This window comes from Pollachius pollachius, assembly GCF_949987615.1.
Source record: "Pollachius pollachius genome assembly, chromosome: 14".
Taxonomy (NCBI): domain Eukaryota; kingdom Metazoa; phylum Chordata; class Actinopteri; order Gadiformes; family Gadidae; genus Pollachius; species Pollachius pollachius.
Window position 1 is genome coordinate 15986540 of NC_136947.1, and position 25098 is coordinate 16011637.

Consider the following 25098-nt stretch of genomic DNA (forward strand, 5'->3'; position numbering starts at 1 on the left):
TGTGAGTCAAGAAATGGCCATGGGTGCACTTTTTGGGATGTAGAACTCTGTGTGTGTGTTTGTGTGTGTGTGTGTGTGTGTGTGTGTGTGTGTGTGCACTCGGGTAAGTGTGAGGTCATGAAGATGATTTGGTATTTTAAATACATTTCCTTGAGGCCGGTAGGGGTGTGGCCTCTTGCAAATATTGTGTGAACAGGGCCGCACCCCGACCCCTACACTCCCATGCAGTTTTAATGGCCTATTTGGCCTTTTTCTATACCTCTGTTCTGTCTCCGCACCCCCAGCACACGGGGTCCGTTAGCGACGGCGGGGGCCAGTCCCTGACGTCGTCGGGCAGCTGCCTGAAGGACTTCCGGGCACAACCCTTCGTGGAGTGCCAGGGCGCCAGGGGGACCTGCTTCTACTTCGCCAACCGCCTCAGCTTCTGGCTGACTACGGTGGGCCCCAGCCAGCAGTTCCTCAGCCCGCAGGGCGGCACCATCAAGACCCCCGACCACCAGCGGCAGAACACCAGCCGCTGCCACGTCTGCAGCCGAGACAGATGAGGGGCTCCGGGCCGTTTGCAGGCTTGTTTCGTTGCTGTAGGGATGTTGTGTGGCGAGAACCTCTGTTTTTTTTCCCGTGATTTGAATCTTTGGAATGTAGGCCTACTTATTTATTCGATTTTTTTGGGGGGATTTTTCATTCCAATTATGTCATTTTTGTCTTGTATTTGCAATTGATCATGTAACGAATATTATAACAATTTTTGTATTCATTCAAATTATGTATTTTTAAGAAGTTTCATAGCATCAGATTGAGTTAGGAAAGTAGCATGACTTGAACTTGAAAGCACTCTTCTTTTCTCAAACTTTGCTATTGCTTTTGCTGTTTTATAACTAGTACAGCTGCTGCACTGCTGTACCGCGACTCCTCCGGGCAAACTATTGATGATTTGAATGCTCCGAGTCATTCCGAGTGCATCGCAGCTTGAAGTAGGGAATAAGCAGCGTCTTTCTGCTTTGAATCCTTTTCCCAGCTCAGGGGCGAATAATTGCACTGACTTCAGTTCAGCAGCCCACGAGGGATCTCAAGTTCATATGTATTTATTTCTCTCAACAGAACCCAAGTGACAATCAGAATACAGTACTTTTTTTCCTCAAACATGTTTTGTATATTTTTTTTGTTTCATTTCTTATTTTTTTATGATGCGAAAAAACAAACAAGAGAACACTTAGTGCAATAAGACAGAGGACTCTGACAGTGCGGTGCTCTCTCCACCTTTTCACAGTGCACGTTTATACCACACCAAAAGATTGTACATCATCGTTATCATCATCAGCATCAGCATTGTTACTACATTTCCCACCTCCGCCCACCTGTAACATGGATCGGGCAGACAAAGTGAATTGCTCAAAACAATCATTTTCATTTTTTAAGAATTGACCTGCATACAGTGAAGCTTGGCACACACAAACGCATGCACACACACGCTCACAACCACACTGACCTCAATCACACGCTCTCTGTACACACACACGCACACACATACCCACACACACACACACACACACAGGTATAAAAGCACAAAGGACTCTGTATAGACGTGATTCTCATTAGAAAGGGGGCACTGCACTTGTACTGGAGGTTTAGTTAGTTTGCCAAACCCCATACTGTTTTGGCAATGCAGACATTGCATGTCATGTGCAAAAGACAACCAAATGAGATGGTGTAGGTAAGAGGTTGAGGTAGAGGGGGAGAGGGGGAGGGTAGGGGACACGTACTCTATGTGCTCAGCGCCTGATCAAAATGTCATGGAGGGTGATGGAAGTGCAGTTTTTCTCCTGTTTGCGTACAAAGCCTCAAACGTCCAGAGGCCTCCTTGCGACCCCTTTGTCCTAGTGACAGGGGTCGCAGAGCCGTTGCCATGCCTTAGGTCCTTCTATGATTCCATCTCTCTCTTCATTGGCTGCCAACCAGCAGCCAATTGGTACGGAGATAGAGCTGTTGTTCTGTCAACAGCCAATCATAAATGACTGCATGGTCCCTGACAGCCTGTCTCGTGCATGGTCGCCCCCCCCCCTGGGCAGTATATTGGTAACGACATGGCACAGCTCTGCTAGGCTCATATGTTAAAAATATATATCAGCATCCTCTCGACAGTTATTTCTTAAGCAAGTGCATATGGCTACTATAGTCTGCAATAAAATTAAGAAAGGTACTAAAAGCTCAGGTGTTGATTGTACTGGCTGGCTGTTGGCATCAAGCGTCAGTCATGGCTCTCCCTGGGTCAGGGTACTTGTAGCGCATGACTATATACGGGTCCTGGGGCTCACCAGCTACTGCCACCAACCCTATTTTAAATGACCGAACCGTCGTAAGTGCAACCAGAGCCATCTCTCTCACCCTTAACAGGCTTTGGTTGATTTTGCTTGGGAACTATAGTATTTAACATGTTTGTCCTAATGTACCACCTCCACTGCCCGTCCCTGTAGTGTCATCTTAGAGAACCGTAAAACATTTCACACCCTGGTCAGTCGTCTACAAAAAAATGCTAGCTAACAGGTATTTTCGTCTTTTTTTTTGTAATCTGCTTAAAGTTCCAACCGGTGTGAAGGGCTCTGAACATGGTGACGACACAGCTTGTTATGGTAATACGCAAACTGAAGTACACACACATATACCTGTTTCTTTTTTTCTAGGACCGACTGTTGTACATTCTAGCACACACTAGTCCAGGCATGGAGGGTCCTGAAAGTCTAAGGTACATTAACAACCCGCCTCCCCATAGTACAATACAACAGTGTAAATGCAGAGTATATATTGAGAGAATATAGTCGATTCATTTCAATGCTTCCAGCACGCACAACAGAAATGATCGTGGTACGCGTGTGAGAAGAAGGTTGTACTACAAGTACCGATAGAGTATGCTTTCAAATGTAAAATACCAAAACGAAAAGAAAAAAAAAAACATTAAAAGAAATATTGGATGTAAGCTACTATACATAATTTAACTGCCTTTTAATCCCCTGTTTGATTTAGAAAATATCTATTCAAATATCTATTCTACTAAGTATAATACAAGGATCCAGTCACAGGAGATAGAAAAATATCAAATATCACCAGTGATGATAACAAAACATGACAACCTGAACGAGCAGAAATATTGCTATGGTAACCACCATTGTCCTTTGACATCAGCGAGTCCTCCCTTTGCCCTCATGGCTGCCCCCGTGCCCCTGGTGTCCAGGGGGCCAATCAGCACAGCCCTAGAGGGAAAAGAGGGGGGGGGGGGGGGGGGGGGGGGGGGGGGGGGGGGGGGGGGGGTGGGGGGGGTGAGGGGGAGATCGGGGTTCGGGATTGGATGAGAGCGACGTCGCTATGACAGTCAGATGGCGGTGTCCCAGAACACCGTCTTCTGCGTGGGGTATGGGGGGGGACGGATGTTTTTGGCCCCGTTGCTCTTCTCCCAACCCGGGAGGGCCGGCGAGCTCTGCTGCTTGCACTGGCTCTTCTCCGGGCCCCTGTCCGCCGGGGCCCTGTCTGACGGGCCCCTGTCTGACGGGCCCCTGTCGGCCGGGGGCCTCTCCAGGGTGCGCTGCAGGAACGGGTGCTGCCTGGACCGGATCTCCATGCAGAGGGTGCGCTTCCTCTCGATCTGGTCCAGCATGGTGTTGTCTCCACACATCCAGGGCATCTGGGGCATCTTGGATGGAGAGAGAGCGAGAGGAGTCAGTACATGTTGAAGCCACCTAGACTGGATGGTGTGGGGCCGTCTGTTTCCCTCTGAGACGAGGAGGAGATATGAGCGCTGCGTACCTGATGTGGAGGATGGGAGTCTCCTCCTTTCCGCTGCGGTGTACCCATCGGAGATTGGGTCCCAGGTACGGACGCTGTGCGGCCATACTTAGGTGGTGCTTTGAGCTCTGCATAGAAAAATGAACCATAATCACACTGGTAATAACAGCACGCTTTAGTGTTGGCTGATTACAGTAGTACGGATGAAATAGCGGCCGTAACCACTCACCACTTCCGGTTCCCGATACGGCCGGCGGGCTTCCGGCCGGCTTGCCGTGATGGGTGGGCGTGGACGAGTGCTGCCCCAACGCCGCGCTCCCGTTCCTCTCCTGTGCTTTCGATTGGTCCGCGGTGTAGCTGGCCCTGCCCTCTCGCCGCGGCGTCCCGCCCCGCTCCTTGCTGTCGCGCCGGTGCTCCATCCCGTTGGGACTCCTGGCGTCTTTCCCCTCGTGGCGGTGCTGCTCGGCCCCGTTCGCACTCCTGTCCTTGCTGTCCCGCCGGGCCTCCAGCCCAGTCCTGCAGCTCTGCTCCTTAGCGTCCTGCCTGGGCAGGGGCGGAGGCGGGACCTCCACCCCGTTGTAGCAGCCTCGATCCCTGGCGTCCTGCCGGGGCTCCTCCTGCCTGTGCCCATATCGGTCCTTGCTGCCCCGCGGGCCCTCCGGTCCCCCCCGGGACGTCTCCTGCCGGGGCAGGATCTCGGGCGGCTGGTCGATCCTGCCGTCGTGCCGGTGCTCCAGGCCCTTCCTCGTCCTCTCCTTGCTGTCCTGCCGCGGCAGCAGCTCCGGGGGCCGCTCCCTGCCCTCGTGTTTGGGCTCGGCGGGGCCGTTGCGCGTCCGCTCCCTGCTGTCGTGCCGCGGCAGCGGGTCCGGCGGCTGCTCCAACAGCCTCTCCCGGCTCTCGTGCCGGCCGAACTCGGCGCTGCTCCGGGAGCGCTCCCTGCCCTGCTCCTGCCGCGGCAGCGGCTCGGGGCCGCCGTGGTCCAGCAGGAGCCGCTCGCGGTCCTTGCCGTCCTGCCGCAGTAGCGCCTCCAGGCCCAGGCCGCCCGCGATGCCGCCGCCGCCGCCGCCGCCCGCCACGGTCCGGTCCTTGCTGTCCCTGCGGGCCATCAGCAGGTCTCCGTTGCTGCCGCTCCTGTCCTTGGAGTCCCGCCTCATGAGCAGGACGGGCTCCACCGAGCTGCAGCCCCGCTCCTTGGAGTCCCGGCGCGTGGGGACGGGCTCCACCGAGCTGCAGCCCCGCTCCTTGCTGTTGCGGCGTTTGGCGTGGGACTCCTTGTCCCCTCGGTCCCGGTCCTTGCGGTGGGAGGACTCCTTGTGGTGGCGCTCTTTAGACTCCCTCTTGGACTCCTTGCCGTGGCTGCTGTGGCGCTCCTTGCCCTCGCGCTTGGCCTCCGAGTGGGACTTGCTCTTAGACTCGGCTGCAGGGGGAGAGCAGGAGACGTGGGTTAGTGTCCATGTCGAACAACGGGACGACCCCGGAACTTGGAAACCTCTAAATTGGGATGGTTTTTTTATGCGTTGTTGACGGTATGAACGAGGTCCGCAAAAATGTGCTGCATGTTTTGTTTGTGTATGCTAGTGCTTCATACGCAGGGTACATAACGACAAACAGAACAAGCTATGCTCGTGATGAAAGCAAACACTATTGCAAAACACTGTATTATGCTGTTGCGCCATGCACCCGTGCAATACCCTAAAGCCTCCACTAGGTGCCGCTCTCTGCCAACTGAGGAGGCGACATTTGGGCTGCAGAGCTTTTTCTTCTTTCCCCCGCTGATGGCAAAATGTGATTTAAATTTTCGAGATCTCACAGGACTACAATTACATTTATTTCCGTTCATAGCCGTCTTTCAACATGCAAAGATGCAAACAGATAGAACTCTTTTAAAATGTGTATTCCTTCAAACTCATTTAAATGATTAATGTGAAACTGAGAAAATACAATCAGCAGAAAATGATTACTAACCTAAAATAAACCCCCCCTAAAATACCCATGGTGCTTTCTATTTATATATGCAAGACAATCATTCCTCTGGGACATGAATACATTTTTCTAAATTAATTGTGACAGTCCAGTAAAGAGATGATTAAATATTAATGCACATGATTGATTTTTATGCATGTGGTGATTCTTTTTCATCTGTTCCACGGTCTATATTTCTGATGGCTTGTTACGCTACATGTGTATCCGGTTATGGAGCCACATGTGTGTTTGTATGCTTGAGCTAATGAGTGAGAAAGAGAGAGAGAGAGATTAAAGAGCAAGAGAGAGAGAGAGAGAGATTAACTGGTTGATTAAGTAGGTCAGGCTCGCGGTAGATTTCTCCATTATCTCAGGAAAACTGTGTCAAAGTAGTGCTCATGTACATATGTGAATATGCATTGGATGCTATGATTGCACATGGCTAATTACAGCACACACACACACACTGTTTAGCTGCCCCCTTTTAATAGGCTCAGTTGTAGTGGTCAAACTACAACAACTGTCCGCCGTTCTTTTCAGCGTCAAGAATAGTAGCCTGTATACAACCGTTGCTTGTCAAGATGTTTTGGAAGGGTGGTTGAATAACACCATTTCGATGAATCAAAGAATAACCTATGCCTTTACATTATCAGGTAATGTTGACAATTGCAAGTAAACAAGGTCCAATAGTCTAACATTGCAAAGCCTCATCTTCATTGGTTGGATCGGTAACCGTCCTCTCTCTGATTGGTCCTGGAGAATAAACAGGAGCACTCGGATCAGGTGTTGCTTGATAGTAAATAAGCCACCTCCCATTTCCTTTCACACACACTCACACACACAATCACATGTACACGCACACACACGTATCCTTCTACCCGGGAGCTCATTACTAACTTGACAACCAAGGCAGCGTGAGCTGCGATTGGCTGGGATGCCTCAGAAATAACAAACAGGGATTCCTCCTCACACTCTGTTGCCATGTGGCGGTTGCTACGAGCATCAAGTAGAGCCGGCTGTATAGACGGAATGTCGATCCGCTGTGTTTTTGTTGATTATTATGCATGGCTCATTAGGATCATATCACTGGTTGGTGAGATTGTGTGGGAGGGGGGGAGGGGCCACTACAGAACACCCCTCTGTTCTGTGGCTATTCAGATGAATGCATGACCCGCTTCTCCACAGAAATCATACATTATGCAGTTCATAAGCAGCCGTCATTGCTGCGTGGTCTGCAAATGCTTAATTTAAAGTATACGTTGGCTACTTTAATAATAACGTTATAAATTATGCAATAGGCCTTTTCATTAGAGAGAGATTTGTATTCGCTCTACAGTTTGTGATATCCAGTAGCATTAACACGTTAATTTGCGACATGAATCAAAGAGTAAGATCCAGACAACGTATGAAATTAATTAAAGAGATCAGTTATCCGATATTTCTGTCATCTCGTGTGACGTGCCATGTTTAGTGTTTCTATTATTTCCTGGCATTGCGTTCAGTGGAGTGGTGTCATTGCCTGTATTTAAAGATGATGTTTACATATTTAAAAGTAAATCGTCCCAATGGATCAAAGCCACGACTAGGCTTCGCAGAACTGCTTTAGCCTCTACTATCCTCAGATTAAATCATATGATCTCTATCAGACTTGGCTGGCCGGCTCTGGAGTTGACAGGAGTTATACGGGCCGCAGGGACCCACTAACACCATGAGTGGTAAGCATGTTGTATGTGCGGCTGTTGAGAATACTCATTCAAAAGGCTTTAGGCTTCCGATGGAAACACGTACTGTGTTACACATGTGTCCAAAGCAATTCTAGGATTTCTTCTATTAAAGTAGAGCATTACTTTGAACTAAAAAACGTATACTACTAAACGTCGAATATCTCATATTCCTGATGGGCTGAATATATACAGAGACAGCCTTGCTTTTTGTGTACCATGATATGCATAAAATGGCAGGTGCCTCCTACAAACCAAGTAGACGTTTGAACCTTTCACACGGGAATCAAACCCCCTTATCGCTTGCTACCACCTCTCCCGCCCTCCCCCTAAGAACCACCGGTACGAGCCCCCACCCAACAGAGGGGACCACTCACCCTCCCCGGGCTCCTTGGACTTGCGTCCGCTGGCGTTCTTCTTCAGCATGTTGCGTCCCGTGGTGAACAGGTTGGTGAGCTCGTCCAGCGGGCTGGTGGGCGTGCGGGAGCGGCCCGTCGACACGTTCTGCATGGAGCCCCCGTGGTGCCGGCCCACCCCGCCTCCTCCGCCGCCGTCCTGCGGCGGCGAGCCCTTCCCGTGGGGCGTGGCCGAGGCGCTCCGCGGCAGGCCCCCGCCCCCGGGGAAGGGCATGCCGGGGTCGAAGGGCGCGGCCCGCATCAGGCTGAGCGGCGTGAGGCAGCGGCCCATGCTGACGGGGGAGGGGCAGGCGGAGTGGCTCCGCTGGTAGGCCCCCGACGACGACTTGGAGTACAGCGTGCAGGGCAGCGGCGGCGCCGAGGACCGCCCCGACACGGTGAGGGTGGGCGTGGCGCAGAGCTCCCGCCGCAGGTGGGCCGAGGAGGGCGGCGTCTCGCCGGAGGAGGTGGGCGACTTGCTGTAGGACTGGTCGGCCAGCGCGGGCAGCTTGGTCACGTCCATGGGGGTGAGGGGCGACTCGTCCGAGTTGGGCGAGCACTGGGCGGGCGCCGGCGGGAACACGAGCAGCGGGGGCCGGTGGGTGAGCAGGTTGGGGAAGGGGGCGGGGATGTCGCACAGGGGGATGTTGCGGGGCGTGGAGCAGCGGCCGAGCGGCTCGGGGTCGTAGGGCGCCGGCGTGGGGCAGGCCGAGCGGCAGCCCACCGGGTCGGTGCGGTACTCGTAGTCCTCCAGCGCCGGGTACTTCATCTCCTCGTACACCGACTCCCCGGGCTCCTCCTCGTCGCCCGGCGGCGGGGCCGGGCCCGCCGCCGGCTGCGGGTCCCGCCCCCCGACGTCCACGCCGCCGCCCATCTCGATGTAGACGGGCTCGTCCTCGCAGTCGTCGCCGGGGCTCTCGTCGCTGTAGGGCGGCGAGGGGTGGCGCTCGCAGGGGGAGGAGCCGTGGTGCGAGGCCGGCCCGCAGCAGCCGTGTGTCTTGATGTAGGAGTCGTCGAAGGAGACGCTGAGCTGCGTGTTGGGGTTCCTCTTGGGCTTGGGCGGCGGCACCCGCCTGCAGTCCTCGCTGCAGTCCGCCGCTGTTGGCACAATCAAACCAAACTTTATTAGACCAAGGACAAATTCAATTTATATATGAGTGTACATATATATATACTGTATAGAGAGAGAGAGAGAGAGAGAGAGAGAGAGAGAGAAAGAGTGAGATAGCAGTAGAGAGATAATGTGCATATATATATATATATATATTTACAGTATAAAGCCTGCTGGTGTATCAGATATAACATACAGTATATTCTTCATGCTTCATTACTGTTCTAATTGAATTCTTCTTTGAGGATCCTTCCCTGCTTCCTTGCTTGCTTTGCAAACGTTTCGCCTCATTTCATTCCAACTGAATCAGGTGGAATAGTAATAGTTTGCATTAACCTATAGCGCGCCACCTCCCCCCCCAAGTTCGGGTCAAATAAAGGTCAATAAAATGTAGCCCAGGGCAATATCTTGAATCCCATTCAGTGGGGGAATAGTTGAGGCATATGCATGTTTCTGGGTCACACACGTATATCCAGCAGTAAGGCAGTATGGGAACGCTGGTATCTGGGTCATTCAGCGCTATGCGTGTATCTGATCAGAGCGGTGACGTAGGATTGCAGGGTGAATCACTTCCGATGCGGTGCATTGAAGCGGTTGGTACAGTATTTGCCTCAGCCCGACAGAAAATGACGGTATATACTGTACGGTATACGAATGTAAATGTATTGGTATGGTAATCCGGGCGCTGTAGTATAGTGGGCTGGGCTCAGTGTTTCTAGGTTAGACGCGGAGGTGGGTTAATGAGGGGTTGCCTCTGGCTCTGACGGGAAGTGGACAGAGTAAAGGACAGCTAAGAGTGGGCCGAGAGTGTATGAAATGTTCAAACTGCAGATTTTAGACTTTTAATAATTCAGATGCCAGATGGTCCAGGAAGACGCATGCACGCTTCCTGGTACTGTATGAGTCACCATGGCAATCACACACAGGCACACACAGTCACACACGCACAAACACACAGGCGTACACACACACACACAGGCATGCAAACACATACACACACACACACACTCACAGGCATGCACATACACACACATACACAACACACTGGCATGCCCCCACAGACACACACACACACACACACACACACACACACACATACACACACACAAAAACAAACAAACAGAACAGCTCATCCCTAAAAACTAAATAAGGAGATTCTTCAGTAAATTTAAAGAGAGATATAGAGATAGACGTACATATGTGTGACTGTGTGTGTGTGTTTGTGTAGTTTAATATGTATATTTACCCATTGGGAGAGGGTGTATAGCTCTTAACTTGGATGCAAAACCCATCATTATGTTAACAGGTTTCCACTGTGGATCAGCACTGTGGATGATTCCATCTCTCTCTCCCTCCCTCTCTCCCGCTCCTTTTCCCTCCCCCCTTCTCTCCTCTTCCCTCATCCCCTCTCGCTGTAGTGGATGTGTTTTCTGGCGAAAGCCCCCCCTCCCCCTTCCCTCTGCTCGCGGGTAAACAGAATCTAGGTCAATCGCTGCTCCTGAATGAATTCTCCTCCGACAGGCTCCGCCCCCTCCCAGCTACAGAGCGCGCAGCCCTCCTCTAAGCCAGGGACACCCCCACAACTGTGCTCCCATTGGCTCGCTCCCGTTGAGCACAGAACTCCCTGCAACACGATTGGCCGCGGCCGCCTTGTGTCATTGCGATTGGTTGGACTGCAGGGGGTCTTGTTTCCGTGGGATGGTTGCCGTGGTGCCCAGGAAGATTTGTGTGCACACTGAGCGATCCCCAACCAATCTGTGGCGGGCAGGGGGACTATAAACATCACGTCTAGCAAACCAGGCACCTCTTCCTCCCCGTCGAGTCAGAGCCACTCTCCTCCGCACGTGGCTCCTCCCCCGGTGCAGACGATTGGCTCCTGGTTTATTGTCATCCCTTTATCCCCGCTGTGCTTTTATTTTTTATGTTCTTTCTCCCAGCAGCAGTCATGTTTCCGTGTGAGCTATGTTGCGCGTGCTAATTTAATGGCCGTGTTACAACGAGGTAACTCATCTGGGGCTTGTTTATGCAAACACACATTCCTTCAGCTCCATTAATCTCCCTCCCGAGCGTGAGGGCAGGACGGAGATTGAACGCTTGGTTCATTTAATGCCATGATGCACCATGCTGGGTCATTTACTAAAGTATTTGTTTATTTATTTATGTCTTTGTTTATTTACTTATCCATAGCACTCATAGAGGGCCTTTGTGGGGAACATTTCATAGTAAACGTGCACATTTCCTTATTTTCCTAAAATAACCCCTTTTAAACCATCATCAAAACACAAACATAGCATCATTGATTTCACAATCCAAGGGCTGGAACGCGGCCAGGTGTTGCCCACTGACGGACGTGCGATGGAAACTGTGTGCCTGGTGCAGACCAAGCTGTCTGCGATTCATCTGCTCAGAATCATTCACCAGAGTTACTGGGCGGATTAGTGGACGAGGCACACTATAATTGCCAATGATAACAACACCACCCCTCACACTTGTTTAGAGGACACATATGGGTAAATGTGTACACACAAGAACGTGTCCACACACACACACACACACACACACACAGGCACACGCATGCATGCACACACTAACACACACACTTACACTCACAGAGACACGCACACACATATATGTGCACACACTAACACTCACACACGCAAACACACACACACACATATACATACACTTACAGACATTGTGGGAGACGCTTTTTGAGCACAGAAAATGCACATACTGGGTCACCCATGGCAGATACTAAGAGTATCTGCCATGGGTGAAGGACTCCATTGTGTGATCTGAAAACATCTCCATTGTGAATCATTCAAGGGCTTGACCCGACACCGATATGTATTTAACTGTTCCTTTTTGCACTTGGCTGTGTACATGTGTGTCTGTAAAACACACATACACACACACACACGCACAAAGCCTGTTAATCACATGACGTGACCGTGGCTCTGTGTCCCTCAGTATCCCCGGTGACTAACGCTGTGTGTTGTGGTTATTCAGGGATACATCTGCATTGCTGCTGCTTGTTCTCCTGCTGCTGCTGCTGCACTCCGACAGAGCCATACTGCAGAACAGCCAGCCCCTGAAGGGAGTCACGTCCCAATGTGAACTATGTCACCTCGCCGATGCACTCAGGAAAGTCTTCGTCATTCATCGTATATCGGCTGGGATTTAATCACAAGTACGCACACACACGCGCGCACACACACATGCATGTGCACACACCTGCATGCAAGCTCACACACCTTTTCTGGCGGCATTTGTACGTAGACCAGCAGAAAAACGTTCAAAATAAAAGCGTGAGCCTGGCGCCTTCTCGTCTTTACACGCAGCACCAGCAGCAGCAGTATCCGCTCTGGTGAGGTACACGTGATCTGACAAGCTAGATGTCATGTCCTATAGATCCAACCGGGGCGAGTCTGGGCAGGACCGGGAGCTCCGCAGAGAGCCGCTAAATATAGCGTGGTGGCGTTAAGGGCGGGGGGGTGTCGGGCTATCAGAGGGAACACAACTGGTGGAAGGGATGGTCGTCAAATATGCCGTGCAGTGTTATAGGCGGTATCGTCTTTAGCCTTCGTTCCTTCACGGTCGTGCTTCTCTGGTGTCGGCCAAGCGTGGTCGGACTAGTGACCTCTTGCTTTTATCGTGTGTTCCTGTCTATAGGCCTATAACCCCCCCCCCCCCCCCCCCCCCCCCCCCCCCCCTTACCGTCGCAGCGCTCCCCGCGGCAGGTGGAGGTGGGGCTGTGGTCCACGGCCTCGGAGGACATGCTGAGCTTGGTTGCGGGGTCCCGCCGGGGCTTGGGCGGGGGCTGCTTCCTGGAGGTGGGGCTGCCCGCCTCCTCGTCCCCCCCGCCCACCGAGTGGAGGGACTGGGAGCGCACGGCGAAGCCCGGCCCGCAGGCCAGGGCGAGCGGGTGGGGCGCGGCCGTGCGCTCCTGGGGGGCCGGCATGGTCATGGAGCCCATGCGCAGGTGCTTGCCCTCGATCAGGAGGTCCTCCTCGCCCGTCCTGCAACGGGAGAGAGAGAGAGAGAGAGAGAGAGAGAGAGAGAGAGAGAGAGAGGGAGGGGGTTGGAGGAAGAGTGAGAGAGGGAAAGAGGGGGGGGAGAGAGAGAGGGAGAAAGAGAGAGAGGGGGAGGAGAGAGAGAGAGGGGAGAGAAAGAGGGTAAGATGAAGAAAGAAAAGATAGCAGAGAAAGAAATGGACCATTAATATAAGTGCAGAGAACTTTACACTTTACTAAGTAAGCCTCGCAATGCTGAACACTCAAAACAGTTCAGCAACATAACACTCCCAACAGCTGTGTTTCAGTCCACCTCCTTCACAGATTGGCAGATCCTACTAAACTAAATTGCTCCCATACTGTTCCAAACGTTCGTCGCTGTACTTCCTCTACTTCCCTAACACACTTTTCCCTTAAGAGACACATTCTCCAAATGATGCCAGACCATAATAACAACAGCAACAACACCATTGCAGACACTACATCACCGTCGCATGTCTGGACGTGTACGAATTACGGGTTTATTACTCCCTTCACTGGCCACTTTCTTGGTTGAGGACTCCGAAGTCTGGCTGCAAATTATATAATTATAATAGGCCTGTTCTGTTTCAGCAGAACCATCAGTGATGTCCATCAGTCATGGATATCAGTTAAGCCACACACAACCGTGTGTGTGTTTGTGTGTGTGTCAGCATGTGTGTGCGAGAGGGTAAGTGTGTGTGTGTGTGTGTGTGTGCTATCTGCTCACCAGACCAAATGTAATGGCAGAGTGGAAGTATATGCTATCACGGCCACGATTGATCCTTTCTAAATGGATGATTGTCCTGAATAGAGTGGTAATGATGTTTGAGGGCATGGTGGTTCTGTGTGTGTGTGTGTGTGTGTGTGTGTGTGTGTGTACGTGTGTGTGGTTGTGATAGCGAAAGAGCTCTTCACTCTAGTTTACCGGATAAACTGATTTCCGCTGGTAACTGTAGACAAATTACTCTCAAATCTCCATCTCCTGCCATGTCTTGTCTTGGACCACATTTATCATGAATGCATCTGGTTAGAAACCCCTGCTTTATTTCCTGTAGCTCTGCAATCATTGTGGATGTGTGGCCATGTGCATATGGGAGAGCAGGTGTTAATTGAATGTGTGTGTTTGGGGGTGGGTGTTAATTTATATTAGTGTATACATTTAAGTGTGTGTGTTAATTGAATGTGAGTGTGTGTGGGGGTGGGTGTTCATTATATATTTAAGTGTGTGTGTTCATTTAATGTGTGTGTTTGTTTGTCTCTGCATATGCTCGTAGGTGTGTGTTTGTTTATGTAAATGGTCATAAATGTATGGGAGCATTTGTACGAGGCGCGTGTACCCCAATGTTATTGTTCATGTCTTTGTGTGCAGGTGAGAGAGAGAGAAAGAGAGAGAGAGAGAGAGAGAGAGAGAGAGAGAGAGAGAGAGAGAGAGAGAGCCTTGGCTGTGTGAGTTTGCTGACTCTCTCCCACCCAGCCAGCTGCTGAGCAGAAGGTGCTTGGTGGGGAGGGTTCATTGGTCCGGGGATTAACTTTGCCTAGCAACACCGGCAGTACCCATGGTAACCAGACACAAAATCTGCTGCCTCTCTCCACACAATAATAACAAACCGCACGTGCATATCCAGGCCCACCAGTGTTGTCTACAAACCGCTGCATCCATTAGCTTTTCATGGGGAAATGACCTGCAACCACATCAAACACACAACAAACATCCCTTTATAATTGTAAACATTACAGCACTGACACACGGTTAGTCGGTTTCATTGTCATTTGTGTCTAAGGACAACCATGCCTTTAAAACAGAAAGAAATTGAAGCTACAAGGTTCTTGAAACGCAAAACCTAAGGCGTAAACAATGGAAGCTGTCTTGGTGGTGTGTATAGTCTCTTTCACTCTCTCTCTCTCTCTCTCGGTCTCTCTCTCTCTCGCTCTCTCTCTCTCACCTGCACACAAAGACATGAACAATAACATTGGGGTACATTGGGGCATCTGTGCCCGCATAGAGTTGAATGAAGTTATGTGTGTTGGTATGAATTGTGTGCATGGGAAAGTGTGTGTGAGGATGCATGTATGCGTATGTGTGTGTTTGTGTGTGTGTTTGTGCACGGCTACAAAGTAACATATGCATCATGCAAGTGGCAAGTGTAGACATAAGTTCCGGATCCTTTGTTTTTGCGTGGGCGTGTGGGTGTGAGTGTCTGCGAGACAGAAGTCACACAGACTGGGTTATTTATAGGATATTTTGCCCAGTGATTGGCTAAGGGACAGACCACAGGTGCACTCGCAGGAGTCACTGTGACTTGTTGTTGGGCAGCTCTATGGTCTGAACCAAGAACAAACACAAACACACAGCCTGCCCCCCCCCCCCACACACACATAAACACAAACACACTGTGGAGTGGACGGAGAATCTGAACGTGTGTGTCTGTGGACATTTAATGCTGATTTGTGAGCGCACACATGTCCAGGTATGTGATTCTGCACATGCATTGATTTCAAGAATCTTTAATATATCTCTGAATGCATCTGTCTGCCTTTGGGTAAAGTGTCCTTGAGATGCTTGAAATCAAATAACAGAGAGAGAACGAGAGAAACAAAGAGAGAGCGAGAAAGAGAGAGAGAGCGAGAGAGATAGAGAATTTGAGAGAGACGCGCAAGAGAGAAGGAAGGCAGAAAAGTCCGCCTCACTCAAAACCAATGCATTGATATGATTGGCCTAAAACCGTTCCAGCTGTCACCAGGCAGAACGCGTCTTCTGCCACTGAGTTCTACACATTTAATCTCAAACAAGGTTTTCTTTCCCTTCTTGATCCTGGACTTCTTGACACATTTGCTCTCTCTTTTTCTCTCTGCTGCAGTTCCCTGAATTGACATCTCTCTTTCAGGCCAGCACGAAAGCCTGTTCAGTTTTTTCATCCTCTTGTTCCAAAGAAACTCAAAAAAGCCCCTCTCTCATGCAAAGGAACACACGCATGGACACAGACGGCCATACACACACAAACACACACACACACACACTATCTCAGTATATGTCAGTTCCTACAAAATGGGTCGTCTTCGTTGACCTACTTGTGGGTTTCATCAAATATCCAGTAATTTTTTTAGACTCTTCCTCCAGTGACCCTTAATTAATATTTTAGTTTTGGCCACAGCTGAGAGACACCGGAAGGATAGCAGGACATTATATTCATCTGACACTCCTCAGCTCTTGGTTTTACACAGAAAAAAACTGACTGTCTCGGAGGCAGGGACGATGCGTGTGCATGTGATGAAAGGATAAATTATCAATGCATGAAAGGGTAGAATAACAACTGACTTTCTTTCTAACTTTAAAAATATAACAGGAAATGGTCAGTTGATCCGGATGTGATGGGCAACACACCTATTGTCTCCTCAGTGTATTTATCGTCTTCATCAGCACCGCATGGCGGTCTGAAGAGGGTAGAGGAGACCTTCCTATCCATTTGCATCCTTTAACCACATCTGGTCACACTCAAAGCTCGGCATTAAAGTCACATTACAATAATCATCATATGCATGCAGCTTAAAACTCTCAGCAGCTGGTCTGATATCTGTCTACGTGTCCGACACGCGAGTTGACCGGTTATTAAAGTGTTTGATAGCGTGGGACGGAGTTTACCATAAGCCTCTCAACCATAAACGTTTGTTTACCGTTTACGGTCACTAAGGGGGTTGAGCCGCACTGTCGTGTGAGAAGGGAAAAGCCTCCTGAGTACTCAATACATTGATTTTTAATGCGTCTCATATTAAAACGACAGAACATAGTATGTAGCCACCACTGAAAAGGCATAACGTGAATATGATGCTAATACAACTGTTCCAAAAAATAAGAAAAAGTGTAACATCCTGCGAATGTTCATTCCCTTCAAACCCCTCTTCACACGGGGAATGATATTCAAACAAAAAAAGGGGCATGGATATCGAACCCTGAGCACTCTCTCTCGAGGCAGGCTGTGCCCTGACACCGGCGCCGCGCCGGGGACGCGCTCAAACGTGAACATCAATCCCTGAGCAGGGGGCTCAGCCTCTCCTGGTTTACGCCCCCCCCCCCCCGCTCGGCTCACAAGGCGAGCACGCCGCGGCCACGTGCCCGCCACCACGCTGCCGGAGCACGCCCCACCTATTGGCTCAGGCCTTCCTGGCGGCGCTCTGTGATTGGTTACAAATACTACGAGGGCTCTCCCCGCTCTGGATCAGCAGGGAGGGGGCGGGGCCGGTGTGGCTCAATGAGGACTGTGAGGAGGCTGCATGATCCCCCTCCCTGGTCAGCTGGGGATAACCAATGGGAGCTTTATGACATACAGCAGACGTATCTATAGTTTGAGTTTATCAGAATCATTGTATTTCTGTTTACTTATGAATCTTATCTGTTCAATCGTGTTCATTATGTTGTTCTATTGCCTTGCATTGTTTTTGGTGTTTCTCTTGAGGTGAACCATGCCCAGGTGTGAGTGTTCAGACCTCGTTGGGCTGTACCAAGTGGAGCTGAATGGAGAGGGGATCCAGCAGGGATCCTGTTTGTTGTTGATGCTTCTGAATGTTTTGTTTTGGTAAAGGATTGAATGCAAATGTATAATTAAATGGCAATAAACAAATTCATTAATCATAGCATCAATAGCTATGAAAGAGTAGGCAGGAGTTAAATGACAATACATTAAGGCACCCCTTAAGGATTAGGGATGGAGCAGGTCAACTTTTACATGGCGGAGAAGCTTAGTGTATGTGGGGCACCATATACAGCAGCGGGAAAGGCTGCCTGTTTGTTTGTTTTCTGTCTTTTCAGGGCTTGTTCTTTGAACATTGTTCCTTTTTGCCAATCACTCCACAGCAATACTAGCTGCTCACTACCACCACTGGGGCCTAACGTCACATCCTACAAGGCATCAGTTGTTTTGCTATATTCTAAAAGCAAGTTCAGAATGTTTTTCTTTTGGACTTTATGTCCTCCAACCTCCCCCCCACCCACCATCTCATCAAACTCTGATTATGGAAAATAGAGCAGTGTCAACCTCTGTGCAAGGACAAGGTCCAAATAAATCTAAAAGGGAAAAAATAATTATCCTCCATAGAGCAGTGTGGGGGGGGGGGGGGGGATCAGTCCACACTGACAACCAAAAAAAGGCATGCTGCCACTGGGACCCTCTGGCGACCCAGTTCTGAGCCACCTCCTCCTCCTCAAGCGAACCCATTCACTCCTCTCGGCCCACTTGGGGAGTGGAGAGGCAGGTAGGAGGCTCCGAGTCATAACATCACCACCATTCATAAGTACAGCACTTCTCTGGCACTATGACAGCCAAAGTCTAGAAAGGGCCGAATGGTTTTCATCAATGACCGCTGTAGACGGATCAAGTGTTTTATTGGCTTGGCGCTGATCACTGCTTAATAGGTTGTGCGATACGTGCTGGTTAGGCAAGCTGTGGAATATGGATTGAGCATGGATCGAGAATGGATTCATTTTTGTTGCTGCAGACTTTGCCCCGGGACATATGAGGCATGTTCTGCTCTGTCTTTTCGTCCTTCCATAAATGTATCTCTCCATCCCTTCCCCCCCTCCCTCATGCATTCCCTCCCTCTCTTCCTCCCCCTCTCTCCCATCCACCCATCCATCTATCTTCCTCAACACACACACACACACACGCACACACACACACACACGCACACACACACACACACACCTTGGAGGCACTTCAGGACCCTCCTCCCCCTCCACATTACCCACCGGATTGATCCCCCCCTCACTCACCTCTTAATGGCTTCCTCCTGTTTTCTCTTCTTGTCTTTCTTGTCCTGCAGGTAGCTCCTGTTTCGGTCATTCCTGGCGTGGTCCAGGTTCTGAGCCAGCAGGCCACTGTAGGCTCTCAGGCCGCTCTCCTCGACATAGTGGAAAAAGCGCAGAGTTTCCTCCTGTCTGGAGCTCATCATTCTCCTCACTTAGCCACAGCATTCTGAGGAGACAACACATAACACACCATGTTATTGGTTTTGATTGTCAGGATTAACATTCGTTATGAATAATTGTATTATGGTAATGATGGTGATTATTGTTATTATTATTAGTCGTAGTAGTAATAATAGTAGTACTAGAAGTAGAAATAGAAGTAGTAGAACAAGTATGGTACTAGCAGTAGTAATAGTAGTATTATCAGTTTGCATAAACCTTAATATTAGCGTTGGTTTTGAGGATATTTTCGAGCGTCGTTGCGATTCCAATGACGTCAATGACTGTACTCCCTTGACAGTGATTTTTTTCAAGGTCAGCCTTTCTGGTGTGTAAACTCTTAGTGGCTAGAGATTGCATCAGGCGCTGAGCCTCACACAGTGACTTTAAGCCATGTTGTTTTGCTCCTCTCTTGCTCTGCTGCTAAGGGGTACGTGGCTCCACCGAGGTCTACATACGTTTGGTATTGTGATGAGACTTGCATCATGTCTGCGACCACTAAGTGTAATCACTTCCCCGGAGAACCATAACATCATCTCTCTCTATCTCTCTCTCTCTCTCTCGCTCTCTCTCTCTCTCTCTTTCTCGCATGCACGTTATCTCACTCTCACTCTCTCCTTCTTGTCACAACCCAATACTAACACACACACACACACACACACACAATCACGCACACATGCACACACACACACACACACACACACACACACACACACACACACACACACACACACGTGTAAATACGTGCTACTACTACTACTAGGACTGGTGGTGCTGTAATTACTGCCTATACCAAGAGACACTTCAAAGGGTCTTCTTGATATGGAGGGGGATTAACCCTCTCTGTACTGATCCATGGTGAATACTCTAGTAGAAGACTGGGGGAGTCAGCCTATCGTGGCCTCTTATTCTGGGAGGCAGGGCCTGCTCTCCAAGCCATTGTATCTGATACTGATCTCTGAGTGGGGTCATGGTGACTTTGTGAGGAGGCAGCCTCGCTACATGGAGTGGATCATTTACAGGAGTGAGGAGGGTTTTACATTGTGCACTAGTGTGTTGGAGCATCTACATTAAGATCCCTTGTCTGATGGGTTTTGGTTGGCTGGGGATAGACCTTGAAGTGAATGTTGAAATTATTCCTAATGTTTGAACCTGAACGGTGCGGTTTCAAAGGTATGAGCCCACGTCTGCATCATGATGTGTCAATAACATAGTTCAAAGCTGAAAGAGCTCTTTAATGCTATGTTTAGCTGTCGCATTTTTTTTTTCCTGTTTTCAATTATAGCATATCGTGAATCCAAAGAACATTTTGGAATATTTCATCGGAGGAAAGATTCCCTCAAACATCAAATCCCTCAACCGTCTAAATCCCCTATTTTTTATTCACTTCAACCAAAATGATAATCTGTTAAAAATAGCGTTTGTAGCACCCGTGCACACCCAGAGATGCCACTAAGCTGCTAATAATGTGTGTGTACTCGTGTGTTTGTGTGTGCATCGCATGTGCACCATCTATATGTACATGTGCAATGCAAAAAAGTGTGCATGTGATGTGCATGCTTCAACAATAGGGGTGGGTGGGGGAGCTGGATGGGGGGGGGGGGTGTTACTCTACACACGATGAAAGGTTTTTGTGGGGCTCTCTGGGCATGGTGATGGAGGAGGAGGAGAAGCCTCTGTACGCACGTCTTTATGTAGGTCAGCGTTTTCAGATCCGCCTAAGACTCATGCTTGTTTACGTGTGAGAGAGTCAAGCATCGAGTGAGTGTGAGTGTGTTGGAGCAAAAAGGGGGAGGGGGGTTTGGGGGGCTATTCCCGCGTATGTGCGCGCGTGTGATGATCAGTGTAGTGTGTGAGTATTTTGGAAGGGGGCGGGGGGGGGTGGGTAGTTGAGGGAGGGAATGGACTGGCATTGGAGGGCAGCCAGATGGAGATTTCAGGGCTATCAGAGAGAGAGAGAGAGAGAGAGAGAGAGAGAGAGAGAGAGAGAGAGAGAGAGAGAGAGAGAGACAGAGAGAGAGAGGGGGCATCAGAGAGAGAGAGAGAGAGACACACAAACACAGAGAGAGAGAAAGAGAGAGAGAGAGAGAGAGAGAGAGAGAGAGAGAGAGAGAGAGAATGACAGAGAGAAAATGACAGAGAGGGAGAGAGAGAGAGAGAGAGGGGGCATCAGAGAGAGAGAGAGAGAGACACACAAACACAGAGAGAGAGAAAGAGAGAGAGAGAGAGAGAGAGAGAGAGAGAGACAGAGAGGGAGAGAGACAGAGAGCGAAACAGGGCATTGTCTGACCCGCCATCAGCATCCGTCCACCTCTGTGTCAGTCTGTGAATAACACAGCATGGCAGGCAGAGCTGGGTCATCGGGTTTATCTGCCTGCTCCACTCTGCTGCTGCTGCTGCTGCTGCTGCTGTCAGGCCCGCTCAGTCACATGGGATCTTTTGACTTTTTTTTTTTAACATTGAGTCAGGAGAGCAGCGATAAGGGAGCTAGAGTTCAAACGAGGCAGCAGACATTTTCGGGTGTCAAGTGAATGCAGGGTTTTTCTCCGAATATATTTATTGTTTTATTTATTTATTTATGTAGCCTTTTGGTGAGCGTTATCGTGAGTGCACAGGTGCGCACGCTGGGATCTGAAGGTGTCTATAGGGGAGGAGCTGAGGAGGAGGAGGAGGAGGAGGAGGAGGAGGAGGAGGTGGAGGACTCCATCGCTATAGCAGCATGGAGGATGCAGAGGTAGCAAAGCTCCACAGTTCAAACACTGTTGGAGCTGAATTAAGCCTGTCTGCCTAATCCCTGTAAGCCTGCAGCAGTGCTGTCTGCACTGGAATCAGCTTGTTTATCTGGCTGTGTTCACACACGGGGCGCTGCGCCTGCTGAACAACATCAGATGTCAGAGGCTGATTTTCTGCCCTCAAACGTCCATCTTCCTACTCACTGACCCCGGATGACTCCAGCTGCAAGCGGTTACCAAACCGTGTTGCACTTTGCTAATTAAGGCCCAAACGACGACAACAACAAGGGGATTGTTTTTGCATTGATTGAAGTGGCACACCATCTCGGTTACCCTGGCAACAGTTTCACGGGAGAAGGGCAGTGTGGACATTCTAGTGACACCGTGTCAGAAGAGATTGCCATGCGTACGTCGTAGTGACGACATGTGGAACGCACTTGCACACATACGTGCGTATGCGTGCACACACATACACAGATGCATGTGCACGTGTACACACACACGCACACACACACACAGTATTGACATCACTCAACTGTGGTCGGTGCAAGAGGAGAGACGGGCGACATCTGCGTCCACATTTCTATAAATTCCAGCTATATAACTTGTATTTGCATTTGCACTTGTTTGCATGAAAACCATGCAAGGCGTGATATAGATGCATGATACTTACAAAGGGGCTGTGACCCAGCAGGCAGGCAGACAGCGCAGCAGGCGCGTGCGTTTGTCTGGCCCAGGTGAGTCCGGCAGGTGATCTGTGACTTGTCCTGGAGCACGGGCGCACTAATCCACTCCAATCCACACGGACGTCCATCCATGGTACGCGCCAGCTGCCCGACTACCGTGTGTGGGGGCGGGGAGCTCCTGTGTCCTCCTCCCAAAAAGTTAAAGGTGGCGAAACGACAGGGGACGTCTGGAGACCCCCCCCCTGCCCTGGATAGCGCGCTGACGAGAGGTGACCCTCTCCACCCCCCTGCTGGTCTCCAGACGCGGACGGTGGACTCCGAGACCCGCGACGCCCAGCTTGCTTCACCGCCACTGCTCCACACGTCTGCACATGATGGAGGCTGTTGCAGGGGGGGGTTGGTCGCGTGTGGGTGGATGGGGTGGTGGGCGGAAGTGCCAGGCACGCAGGGGGAAGCAGCAGCAGAAGAAGAAGAAGATGGAACCAGGCACACTGGCACCAATCGGATGGGTGCACAGCGCGGGCAGAAGGCACAGCGCGCTCAAACGCTAGAGCATCCTCCAGTCAGAACTCCAAGCAACAACACTGTGCCGGTGCACAGAGCGAGATCTCCTCCCCCCTCCCCTCCGCTCGCTCACACCGGCGTCAGGTTGATCGGCACGACTTTCCCGCCCCAACGCATCTCTTCTCCATGAGCCGGTGACGCTGTCGCCTCCAGATGCAGTTGCTCTCTACCTCTGTCTCGCGTCGCTTGTCACACCGGTGAGGGAAAAGAAAACAAGAAAAATAAATGCTAGTCCAGTTTACTGAGGGCGGGAGAGGAGAGCAGTGAGTGGGTCTGTTTGTATGTGTTCGTCAAAGGTCTGCTGTCCCCCTCTCTCTCTTTCTCTCTCTCTCTCCGGCGCAGACCCAGGTCCGATCGCTATGCCTAGTGTGCGCTACAGCAGATGAGGCTGAGCTGGCAAACTCCAGATCACAACACAAAGAACACGCCCCCTGCCTACTGTAGCTACCGTCCTCCCACCAAATCCCCTGCCTTCCCCTCACCCCTTACTCTCCCCCTCCCCCCCCCCCTCTCTCTCTCTCCTTGCATCTCGCTCTCTCTCTCTCTCCCCCCCCCCTCGTATCCCCTCTGTTTAACCGCTCATACCCGAGTCTCTTTATCCTAATTTGCCCTTTTATGTTTTTTTCCTCTTTATTTCCTTTTTTGCACAGCAGCCAGCTGCCTTCCCAGCTCACAGAGGGTTTTTATATTCTGGGTTCAGCACCACGGAGAGCTCTCCTCACTCTCTCTCTCTTTCTCACGATTGAGTGCCGGGCGAGTTTAGAGGACATATTGTGTGTGTGTGTGTGTGTGTGTGCGTGTGTGTTTGTTTTTTTCATGTGCGTGCAAGAGTGCGCGGTGGTTTAACTGGAAGGGCAACGGTGAGGGGGTGGGGGGCTTGGGGGGCTGATCGGAGCGATGCAGGGTGGGGGAGGGGTGGTGTTGGTGGTGGTAGGAGCAGGAGGAGGAGTCATTGGGTTGCCAGGGTGTGACCTCATTAGGCACAGCCTCCTCTTCCCCTGGCAACCACAGCACCACCCTGTATCCCCCCCTCCTCTGGTTCCCCTACTCTCTCCCTCTCTCTCCCTATCTCTCTCTCTCTCTCTCCCTCTCTCTCTCTCTCTCTCCCTATCTCTCTCTCTCTCCCTATCTCTCTCTCTCTCTCTCTCTCTCTCTCTGTCTGATTCGCTCTCTTTCTCACAGCTCGTAAACAAGAGCATGACAACAAGCAAAACACTTGCAGTCAATGCGCTGTGCTGTCTCAAGTGCATTCTCTACATGCACACTACCCCAAACAAAGTATCAGGAAACAAAGGGGAGAGGAACAACAAACATTTAAACCTAAATACATTAGAAAAAGAAGGGACCACAGTGCTATGCTCACACACACTCACTCACACACATACACACACTATACACACACAGATGCAAGCAGACACACAAACACGGAAACACAAACACACACAAACACATCGAAACACAAACACACACACAAACAAACAAACACACACACGTACACACAAAATGCAAATACAGACACACACACACACACAATACAGTTACAGGCGCAAGGAGCTACACACAAACACAAATGCGCACTGTACACCAGCACACACACACACACACAAGCACCAGCAAACTAAGTCACGTACTCATGCACGCTGCACACGGACACCAGCACATGCATACACACACTCGCAAACAAACACACACACACACACACACACACAAACCCAGGCACACACACACACACACTATATCAAACGCATAAACCAAATGCTGAATTGATGAGAGGCACCGATTCCCCCCAGAGGGCAAAGAGATGAAGAGAAGATTAAAGCACGGGGTCAGAGTGGAGAGTTGAGCTCGAGTTGTGCGTTTGTCAGGAAGGGTAGCCGGGAGAGGGGGGGAGCTGGGTGTGGGAGGCTTGGGACGTGAGTGTGTGTGTGTGGGTGGGTTGGTTGGTGTCTGGCTGGGGGGGGGGGTGGGGGGAGAGAGGCAGTCATTGCAGTAGCAGCTCCTGTACTTCCATTATTTCCACCTCCTCCTGACCGGGGTATCGGGTATCTGTTTCAGCTGTGCCGGGGGTTGTTTACGCGCTGGGGGCCCACTGTATACAGACTGGAGGGGGGGTTGGGTTTATGGGCAGGGCTGGAGTACTGGGCAGAGGGAGGTGTG

At 50.6% G+C, this 25098-nt stretch overlaps 2 protein-coding genes across 2 annotated transcripts in view; one reads left to right on the plus strand and one right to left on the minus strand.

The window, feature by feature from the left end:
• The window catches only part of LOC307085759 (uncharacterized protein), a 25574-nt gene extending 24431 nt beyond the window's left edge, over positions 1-1143 (plus strand). The window contains exon 48 of the mRNA XM_079750619.1: positions 285-1143. Within this exon, the coding sequence (XP_079606745.1) occupies positions 285-545 (261 nt within the window). The 3' untranslated portion in view covers positions 546-1143. The remainder of the gene's footprint in view (positions 1-284) is intronic.
• A 2224-nt stretch (positions 1144-3367) lies between these two features.
• On the minus strand, positions 3368-18940 carry nyap2b (neuronal tyrosine-phosphorylated phosphoinositide-3-kinase adaptor 2b; the record flags this gene model as incomplete). The annotated part of the gene is made up of 5 exons (XM_079750622.1): positions 3368-3694; positions 3738-5194; positions 7838-8953; positions 12684-12985; positions 18765-18940. The coding sequence occupies 5 exons, from the start codon at positions 18938-18940 to the stop codon at positions 3368-3370; spliced, it is 3378 nt and encodes a 1125-aa protein (XP_079606748.1).
• Between the last annotated feature and the right edge of the window lie 6158 nt (positions 18941-25098).